The sequence below is a fragment of the Castor canadensis genome, chromosome 12 (genome assembly GCF_047511655.1).
Source record: "Castor canadensis chromosome 12, mCasCan1.hap1v2, whole genome shotgun sequence".
NCBI lineage: Eukaryota > Metazoa > Chordata > Mammalia > Rodentia > Castoridae > Castor > Castor canadensis.
The window spans coordinates 104,915,815-104,926,967 of record NC_133397.1 but is presented as its reverse complement, the minus strand read 5'-3'; the positions used below and the strand labels follow the sequence as shown (position 1 = coordinate 104,926,967).

Here is an 11,153-nt window from a genome sequence, read left to right as displayed (position 1 = left end):
AGAAAGAGGAAGGATCTGGAGTTCCAACACTACCCTCAAGGGCATGCCCCCAATGACCAGAAATCCTCATGTTAGGCTCTACCTCTTAAGGTTCTACCATAGCACCATGGCTGGGGACCAAACCTTCAACCCATAAGCCTTTGGGGGATACTTACCAAAAACATGGAAGGATTACCTGCAGATCTCAATTACCTAAGTTGTCTCTTGTAAGAGTAACGCCACAATGGCTTCAATCTCAAATCATAATGCTTATATGAACTACAGCCATTGTCATCCATTAAATCTGAAGTGTGCAGAGCTTTTATATGAAATATAAAAGACAGATATAAGGACACATCTTTATTTTTATTAGTGTACATGGATTGCACAAAGGGGTTTCATTGTGATATTTCCATGGATGAGTACAAAATACCTTAATCAAATTCAATGCCTCTGTTACACTTTCATAATAATCTTCCTCTTTCAAACTTTATTTAGTAGGTTTCATTATGCTATATACATATACATGCTGCATTATATAATAACACAAGAGTCTTTATTCTCATGCACTGTGTCCAGCACCAATACCACATTATAGTAGCCAAGCCTAGCCCAGTGTTCTGAACAATGTTGATTAGGATAATAAGGTGAGTGACAGAAAAGATGGCAATTTCCTTCTATGATACTGACATCAGATACTTTCAGAAATAACATGAACATTCCTGACTTGTGCCTAATGCAATTTTATGACTTTCTCACTCGTAAATTTAATCCATGCTCAACTGTTTTTACTTCTTGGCCACATAACCCTTTACAGGGTAATAAGTACTGTAATTTTACTACCCACTGTGTAAAATAACTACCCCTTCTTATTTGTCTATTTTAGCTTCAGGAAATCCTCATTAATTCTAATATTGGTGCTCAAGTCTCTGTTCACTTATCTATAAATATAACCAATTATTTCCCTTTTATGATTTGCATAGACCCAAACCTAAAGTTTTAGGTTCTCTATAAAAAAAAATCACATTTATGAAAACAATATAAGCTAAATTATATTGAGTTAGTCTGATGAACAAAATGGGGGAGCAATACAGGCCAACACAGTGGCTCACTACTGTAATCCTAGCTACTCAGGATGGTGGATTGAGGCCAGGATGGGCAGAAAGTCCACAAGTCCCCATCTCAACCAATAAAAGCTGGGTGCATTTTTGCACATCTGTCATCCAAGCTACTGTGGAAGCATAAATAGGAGGACTGTAGTTCAGGCTGGCCAGGACATAAAGTGAGACCCTATCTAGAAAAGAAAGCAAAAAGGGCTGGGGGTGTAGGTTCAGTGGTAGAGCACAGGCCCTGAGTTTAAAAACTCCAGTACCGCCAAATAAAAAAGGGGGGAGGGAAGCAGATAGGAAAAACCAGTCAAGACAATAACATGATTTTAGAACTGATTATCTGTATCTCTCTGTCCAATGTAAACTTCTTGAGAAAAGAGACTTATTTCTATTCATTTTCTATCCCTCACTCAAGCACAGTGGTTTTCAAACATCTATACATCCAGATATCCTGAAGGTTAAAACCAATTGCTAAGCCCCACTCCCAGTTTCTCATTTAGTAGCTGTGGGCTAGGATCAGTGGATTTGCCTATCTACCAAGTACCTGGGTGCCCTGATGCTGCTGATCTAGGGACAACAGAGGACCACCGCCTCAGCACAAAAAGGCTCTCACAAAATGTTGATTGCACTGGATTGAAGCAAGCTTGTTGGAGGGGAAACATGAGATAAAGAGACTACTAAAGCTGGTATACTGGCTGAGGTTTTGTGTGAGATATGATGTAGAGAGGCCAAGAGAAAGTGAGTTCAAAGTGATAAGAGTTATTTATTATGTAACAGTGTAAAGACAGTGGATAGTCCAGGGCATAAAGGCATACAGAAGTTGGGGGTGGATGGGTTAACTCTGCCCATCTTTCCCATATGGTTTTTGTCAATGGGTTCAAACTTGCCTTTCCAGGATGCTCCTTTAAAAGACATGTGATGTAGAAATTGCACACATCACTTTGATCTTATCCCATTGGCTAGAACTAATTCACAGGACCATGCCTTGCTGCAGGCAGGGATATGTAGTGTCTATCTGGGGCTATGTGCTCTGCTAAAATTCAGAGTGAGGGTTCCATTACTAAAAAGAAGGAAGGAGAGACAGGCTGATGAGAGATAGCGGTAGTCTCTGTCACAAAAACTTTATGATAAGTCTATTGATAAAATAATGAAGCTTTGAGGAATAACTATAACAAGGGTTTTCTGTATATTTGTACATGTTTTTCTTGGGAAGATGGAGATGAGTAAAGAATTATACCTAATGCTGAGGTTGTTAATTTGGTATTAGTATGGATCAAAAAGCCAAAACCTGTTTACCTCGACATTCCAGTACATCCATTGGGCATCAGAACATGCTTCTGTGAGAGACGGATGTGGAGGAACAAATGGTTTGATGAATATGCAGTTGTAGAAGATGGAAGAAATGGCATGGAAGTCACAACAGTGGCTGGCGCAGAAAAGATCACTGGGTTGAGAGTGGGTACAAGAGAGGCTCACAGTGACAGTTACTGCAGAATTGGGGGGGTGGGAATGAAAGTATGAACACACAGAAGCTCAGACATACTGTGACCATGCAAAGACTGTGTGCTTTGGTTACAGTGGTGTCAGACATCCAAGGAGAAAAGATGTCAGGGAAGATCTTGACAGGAGAGTTTGGTACAGTGACAAATGGCAACACTGTGGGTGGGAGTTAGGAAGCATTGAGCTAGAAGAGCACCAAAGCTGAAAAGGTCTCAGGAAGAGATTTGTTTTGCTTGTTTCTTTAGCAGATAGGTAGAAAAGCAATAGATGAGAGAAGCACAGGAGTAGTAGAACGGACGTCTACTTAGTTAGACAAAGGGGAGGAAACTGAGTTCAAGATGCCTCAGAAGCAAGAGCACATGACCATTTTGCAGAAATGTGGGTGCACAATTATCATCAGCAAATTCTATGACTTTGTACTGAGCTTGCAGAAACTTTAAATTAAGCTGCTATAAACTAGTAAGTAGAAAAAACAGGTATAAAAAGAAGGAAAGAATAACAATTCACTGAAAACCAGCAACCTCAGAAGTCTATTTGTTAATTTTTCTGTAAAGGCCCAGTTTCCTCAACCACTGTAAAACAAGGTTGCCTTGCATTCTCCTGAGTGCTCACTTCCTCTTTTTTCTTCTGGAATACTGCTGAAGAACAAGATATTCCCTGCTCATTGGCTGTCTGGTTCATGGTGGGAACACTTCTTTCTCCAGGGTTGGATCCTGGTCATGTCTGCATAAGTCACAGTTTTGTTTATTTTTAAATCACCACATAATATCATTTTTTGCAAACTTGGAGGGGATTCTCTGTATAACCTATTTATCTGAACTGACAGTTGCTCTTAGAGGGCTGTCCCATGAGATCCAGTAGCCACAGACAGGCATACAGCACTTCTTCATCACATACGTGAAATGGGGCATCTTTCTTTCCATAAAGAGCCTGAATTTTATTTATTTATTTATTTTTAATTTTTTTTATTCATATGTGCATACGTTTGGGTCATTTCTCTCCCCTTCCCCCACCCCATCTCTTTCCTCCCCATGCCCTCCCTCTCCCCCTTGCTACCCAGCAGAAACTATTTTGCCTTTATCTCTAATTTTGTTGAAGAGAGTATAAGCAATAATAGGAAGGAACAAGGGTTTTTGCTGGTTGAGATAAGGATCGCTATACAGGGAGTTGACTCACATTAATTTCCTGTGCATGTGTGTTACCTTCTAGGTTAATTCTTCTTGATCTAACCTTTTCTCTAGTTCCTGGTCCCCTTCTCCTGTTGGCCTCAGTTGCTTTAAAGTATCTGCTTTAGTTTCTCTGCATTGAGGGCAACAAATGCTATCTAGTTTTTTAGGTGTCTTACCTATCCTCATACCTCCCTTGTGTGCTCTCACTTTACCATGTGATCAAAGTTCAATTCCTTGTTGTGTTTGCCCTTGATCTAATGTCCGCATATGAGGGAAAACATATGATTTTTGGTCTTTTGGGCCAGGAAGAGCCTGAATTTTAAATACCACTTACAAAATGGAAATCTATAAAATTAGATCAAGACCACTGTATTCTAAAGACTCATATAAATCACTGATCATCTACTTTTCAGAAATACTTTTTGAAAACAATGTGTGTAGGCCTGATCTTCTATATGCATATGTGGATAGGGGTTGGGAGATTGTATAAAAATACATTCGTTTTCTATATAGCCAACACAGCCATTATCAGGTGTTAAATAGTTTATTTATCTGAGGATCACTGAGTGTGACATGTGCTATGGTTCAACTGTGGCTTCTTCCTCCTGAAATTTCTGTTGGAGTTTAATCTCCATTGTGAGGTATTAAGAAGGTAGAAAGTTAATGGGACTATAGTGCTTATAGGTGGAGCTGTGGAAGATGAGTAGGATTATAAGGTCACCAGGGTGGAGGCCCCATGATTTAATTGAAAACTGGTGGTTTCATAAGGACATGGAAAGAGTGAGAGACAGTGAACACTATCTTCCCTGTCTTTTGCTATTTGATGCCCTGTGTGCCGTGAATGTCTGCCAGCAAGAAGTTCATCATCAAATGCAGCCCCTCGACTTTGAACCTGTAGAACCATGAGTCACCCATTTAGGTTAGGCACATTTAGATGCTGTGCTTCAAACATTTAATAACTAAAGGCATAATTGATGTACCCAGGAAAGGGACAAAATCCAGAAAACTTTGGTTTTTTTCCCCATTCTACCTCTTGCCAGCTTTCTGTGTCCACCTCCACACAGACAAGGATCCTGAGGATCGTGACTGGGTCTCTTCTCTCATACTTGGTGCTTAGATGGATCCTGAAAAACAGATGCTCCACAGGTGCTTGTTTCTTGAATATATTAGGTTGATCCACTTGGAACTGCCAGATTTATTGGTACAAAATAATGATCAAAATATTGACAGTTTCATGTGATTCGACCTAATATTTCCACTTTCATTTTGCCTACGTACTGAAAGGACTTGTTCTCCCTTCCACAGGCTCATGTTTCTGTTTCTTAGTTTCTTACGGGAAGGCCCTTTTTACTATCCCATATCTATGGCATTCCTTCCTTGAGCTTCCATGTTAACCACTCCTTCTCATGCTCACCCAGTATTTGCTACCTAGTCTCTCTGTGTCCTAAATTATAGGCATAATGCTTTTCCTTTTCTTAGACATCTGTCATAATGTTTGATTACATATCTGAGAATAAGTCTCTAATGTGCTGAACGCATTTCCTTCCTAGAGATAAAGATAACCCCTGTCCAGCCAACACAAAAGAATTATTGAGAGTTAACATGTGAGGGCTTAAAGTGATTAACAGTAAAACTTCCTGGTTGTTCTGCCTACTGGGGTGTCTGAAAATCTTAATTGCTAGTGATAGGCAACCTGTTTCAGGGAGGAATTGACTCTTCTCAGCCAAAAAATTTCAAAAGACCAATGCAGTTAACAGAATGAAAAGAGAATGTTGATCACATGAGAACACACAGTCAATGAGAGCACAGATGAGTCCTCATGTTAAAGAGACAGAGATCAAGAACTGCCACATGGCACAACCATCCCTTTACAACTGGCAACACAGGCACATAGCACTTGACAGTGAACTGGAAGAAAACAAGGGCTACAGAAAACAACCTAAGGACCAAGCTGTGAACACAATCATAAACTAAAACGTCCAAAACTGTGAGCTAAAGTAAGTGTTTTCTCTTTGTAAGTTGATTACCTCAGGTATTTATCAAAGTGATAGAAAGCCGAGAAACACACACTATTATGAGACATTCAGTGCAGTGACTGATTCATAGTGAGAACCCAACGGTGTTAGTTGTTTCATGAGAATCATCTTTATGGTGTGTGTCGAGAGGTTTCTGGGGGAAAAAATCATACTTTATTAGTAATCACCAGCCCATTTCCTGACATTATTTTGATGCTTGTGAGGTACCTACACAGAACAAGATGTACCTCCTGTGCTTTGAGTTACTTGTTAGAAGTAGGGTTTATCTGTAGGTGGAGATACATCAAGCTACCTGATCATTTTTCACCATTTCAACTCTCCATAAAACACATGGGAAACAACAATTAGAATCACCTCTTTTGAAGTCAACTAAGTTATATTTCTTTCTGCTTCCTCATCTTTTTAAAAAAGACTTTGCTGGGCCCTATAATTAGTGAGCAGAGGGATATGAAAATAGATCCAGGTTCTAGCCTTTGCTCTTTTATCAACTTTCTGAGATTGTGGGTGTGAGGTTTAATTTTATGTGTCAACTTGGGTTACCCAGATATCTGGTAAGATGCTCTAGGAATACTGACATTCTATTCCAAGAAAAGATCCAAAAGGCAAAATGTCCCCCTTTCCCATGAGCCATGTTAGCTCCAAGATCATCTTTTAATTTGGATTCCTATTAGGCAGTATTTATAGCTGTTACTGCTACAAGGTAACTCTATATCCCTCTATTATGAAAAGTGAGTTAAGGGCCCAGTGCCTCCAATGCCAGGTAGTCAGGAGGCAGATATTAGGAGGACCATATTTCAGGTCAACCTGTACAAAAAACACAAGGCTCTACCTGAAAAACAACAAATCAGAAAAGGGCTGGCTCAAATAGTAGAGTGCCTCCTCAGCAAGCCAAAAGCCCTGAGTTTAATACTTACTACAACCAATAAAAGAAACATGAGTCAGAATTCTTTGCCCAACATCCTAGTTGTGTAAGTATACATGGCACTGGTACTTACTGAAAGATCAACCTCAACGATAGGTCCTGGTGTGTAAGTCAGGTGCAGGAAATGGAAGTGCAGAGAAGCTGAGTTTTAGGGTGGCATGTTATCACTTAGAGGGCCTCAGGTAGAAATGAGATGAGAAAGTTCCTCTCACTGGGGATGCCTGGCATGTCAGTCCTCAGTGTTATTGGAGTCTGGCAGAATAGATTTGGTAGAAGTCTCTGCAATAACCAAAGAGAGGACTTGAGACCTGCCTTTGGGACTTTAAGGGAAAAATGTGACCAAGATTGGCTGAATCTGATTTTAAAATAGGAAGCAATTTGCTGAGTTGCTGACATAAACAAAATCAGTAGTTTCTTCTTCCACCTTCAAATTAGAATGTTTGAAGATCTAAAACACTGCGCCTCAGACAGATGAGAAAGCACTACTCTTAGGAATAAGGACTCAAGGTGTTACTTGTGGGCTTGCTTCTTACATACAGAGTGACATTGTACAAGCTAACTGTATTCTCTGTGCTTTACTTTCTTCATATGTAAAATGACAATTCCTCTCCTACATATTTCTCAGGGGTTAGTGAAACTAAACTGAGATGAAAGTTAAAAAGTGCTTATTAAGAACATAAGTCAGGACTGGAGGCATGGCTCCAGAGTGCCTGTTTTGCAAACTGAAAGCCCTAAGTTCAAACTCCAGTCTTACTGAAAAAAAAAAAAAAAGTAAGACAAGGGACTTGGGCTCATATTTTGTAAATAAATGAAGTTGAAATGATACAATGCTTTCAGAAAATGACATCCTACAACTCTGAATTAAAAACCAATAATATTTGCTTAACCATCATTGTGGTTTCCTGGGAAACAAGTAGCTTAAATACATGAAGGCAAACACCTCAGTGACTAATGAGCTCTGATAATCAACCTATTTTTATGAGAGCTGAATCAAATGGCATCCTAAGGATGGCAAGTCTAAGATTTCTATGAATAACTTTAAGAAAAAAATGTTTTTGTGTGATAATGGGAATTGGACTCAGGGCCTCTGATCTATCTCGCAAGCCATGCCCCTAGTCTTTTTGCTTTTAGTTTGTTTTTCAGGTAGGATCTCTCACTTTTGCCCAGCAAGCCTTGGACTATGATCCTCCTCCTTTTGCTTCCTGAGTAGCTGGTACCTCAGGCATCTGCCACCACACCTGGCTAATGAACAGCGTTTTAAAAGGGTTGAGAGAGAAGCCAGTGCCTGTTACAGTAAATATTCCAGAAAGAAGCCACTATTCCACATCCCGAGTGACTGCTTAGCTCAATCACATTTATGCAGATATGTTCAACCAAGGAGTAAGTTGAGTAAAACAGTTATGCCTTCTTAAATTTTTTTCTTCTGATTACAGCATTTTGTGGACAGAATTTGGAACACTCTTCTATTTAAAGGCTATAAAGCATTATTCATCAAATGAAGCCAACACTCAGTTCTTTACCAAATTACAGATCCCACACTGTAATACTGCTTGGAAGAAAGCTGCCTTTAGCTGTGTGCACAGCCATCATTAGCAACACCACCAACAACAGGTGTTGGCGAGGATGTGGGGAAAAAGGAACCCTCTTACACTGCTGGTAGGAATGTAAACTAGTACAACCTCTCTGGAAAAAAATTTGGAGGCTACTTAAAAAGCTAAACATTGATCTACTATTTGATCCAGCAATACCACTCTTGGGGATATACCCAAAAGACTGTGACACAGGTTACTCCTGAGGCACCTGCACACCCATGTTTATTGCGGCACTATTCACAAAATAGCCAACTTATGGAAACAGCCAAAATGCCCCACGACTGATGAATGGATTAAGAAAATGTGGTATCGATACACAATGGAATTTTATGCAGCCATGGAGAAGAACGAAATGTTATCATTCGCTGGTAAATGGATGGAATTGGAGAACATCATTCTGAGTGAGGTTAGCCTGGCCCAAAAGACCAAAACTCGTATGTTCTCACTCATATGTGGACATTAGATCAAGGGCAAACACAACAAGGGGATTGGACTTTGAGCACATGATAAAAGCGAGAGCACACAAGGGAGATATAAGGATAGGTAAGACACCTAAAAAACTAGCTAGCTTTTGTTGCTCTCAACGCAGAGAAACTAAAGCAGATACCTTAAAAGCAACTGAGGCCAATAGGAGAAGGGGATCAGGAACTAGAGAAAAGGTTAGATCAAAAAGAATTAACCTAGAAGGTAACACACATGCACAGGAAATTAATGTGAGTCAACTCCCTGTATAGCTATCCTTATCTCAACTAGCAAAAACACTTGTTCCCTCCTATTATTGCTTATACTCTCTCTACAACAAAATTAGAGATAAGGGCAAAATAGTTTCTGCAGGGTATTGAGGCGGTAGGGGGGAGAGGGAGGGGGCAGAATGGGTGGTAAGGGAGGGGGTGGGGGCAGGGGGAGAAATGACCCAAACCTAGTATGCACATATGAATAATAAAACAATAAAAGAAAAAAAACCCTTTCCAGCAGTAGATGAAACTTCCTACAGAATCCCCACCAGTTTCTTCACCTCCTGGAGCACAGGATATGCTATTTCTTTGGCTTTGGCAGATCCAACTCGTAAAACCTTCTCTAAGTAGTCTCTGTCTCTCTTGAGTTTTTCAATTTCACTCCTAATTGGTGCAAACTTCTCGATCACTGCGTTGGCCACCTTCAGCTTATAGCGGGCAGTGTCCAGGCCTGTGCTGCTGCGGACCACGTCCTCCACGGGGACTCCAGTGACCGCGGCATGGATGGCCACTAGATTGGAGACGCCAGCGCGGCGGCTTGGCTCATAGGTGACCTCCGAGGTGCAGTCTGTCACCGCCTTGCGGAACTTGTGCACTATGTCCTCAGGACTGTCTGTCACCCGGATGGTGGCCAGCTTGTCTGGGTCTGACTTAGACATTTTGACCGAGGGGTCACGGAGGGATTTCACCTTCTTCATTGGTGCTACCAATGCACACATGCCAAAAACAAACCAAAACAAACAAATCACCAAAAGTGTCACTGCATGAATCTCAAAATTACCAATACTAAGGAACTATTATTTTACAAACAACAAATGCTCATGGTGACAAATTCAAGCAATGTATATGAATAGGGAAATGAAGATCGTTTGAAATTATGTGATAACACTTCACATTTTTGACACTTTCAGGAATTGCCAATGTGTACATCAACAAAAATGCATAATCTGACTCAAGTGAAATTATGTCAGTCATACTGCTTTGGCTGCCACAACTGTCTAAAAAGTATTATTTCTTTCTTTCCTGTTTCTTTGTTCAAATCACCTCCCCTTAGCCCCCAACAAATCTTAACAATCTGTGGTAATCTTTCTGTTTCTTTCCCCAGGATTATGTGTTTACTTACACACACACACACACACACACACACACACACACAGAGAGAGAGAGAGAGAAGTGGGTTTTTAAGTAGTCTGATGAAATCAGGATGTTAAACTGTGCTTCATAAATCACTGTTATTAATATTAATAATTGGCTATTTTATGGCTATTACAAAAACATATGAAATTGAAGTAGGTAAAATAATAATTGGTTGAAACATCAAAACCTTTACTTATTGCTAAAGGAGGGATAATTTCAATATATGGAGTGCCCTAAATTTATTTTTGTGAACCATTGGAATAACTTAGAAATTTATACCCAGTTTAAGTTTCTAAGTTGATACTAGGCAGATACTATTCTTCACAATGCTGTCAGATTACCAAGGATGGACAGTGGAAATGATCTATGACCACTGTCCTTCTCACAGGTTTTCGGGCATCAGAAGAACTGACAGGACCAAGCTTTGCCAATTACCAGACATGAGACAGACAACATGAACCTGGCCAAATCTTAGTTTCCCAATCCATAAAATATGGTGGATAGTCCCTCTATCTAACAAAATATACTATTTTATACATGTTTATATTACATTATGTGATACTTTATAAATTAATCATTTTAGCCTTTCCCATACTTTTCAAACATTTTTAGTTATCTTTCCCAATAATCCAATATGCTCTACTATTCATATGTGACAGAAAATTTTCCTGAGCCAGTCCATGAGAAAGCCAAATTTAGTCCCAAGGAAGTTCTAAGCTTCTGTCTATTATCCAGTCCTCTCTTCAAAATATTCCCTGATTTAACAATCATATGTTTGATACTTACTTAGAATGGACTTGGGCACTGGAAAGAATTTCCCATACTTCTTGTTGAAACCTTGTGCTAGATCCTGAACTAGTTCCATGTGCTGGACTTGATCCTCTCCAACAGGAACGTGTGTGGACCTTTAATAAAAGACAGACAGAAAACTCAGCAAGGCTCCTTCTTAGATGGAAACTATATTGCAAGCAGCTG

General features: G+C 39.8%; 1 protein-coding gene across 5 annotated transcripts in view; it reads right to left on the bottom strand.

Annotated features, from left to right (window-relative positions):
- Positions 1-326: 326 nt before the first annotated feature.
- The window catches only part of Wars2 (tryptophanyl tRNA synthetase 2, mitochondrial), a 300,714-nt gene continuing 289,887 nt past the window's right edge, over positions 327-11,153 (bottom strand). For all 5 annotated transcript variants that reach the window (XM_074050647.1, XM_074050646.1, XM_020176929.2 and 2 more), the window contains 2 exons: positions 10,965-11,083; positions 327-9,744 (listed from right to left, as the gene is read on the bottom strand). In XM_074050647.1, coding sequence (XP_073906748.1) covers positions 9,296-9,744; positions 10,965-11,083 — 568 coding nt within the window. In that variant the 3' untranslated portion in view covers positions 327-9,295. The remainder of the gene's footprint in view (positions 9,745-10,964; positions 11,084-11,153) is intronic.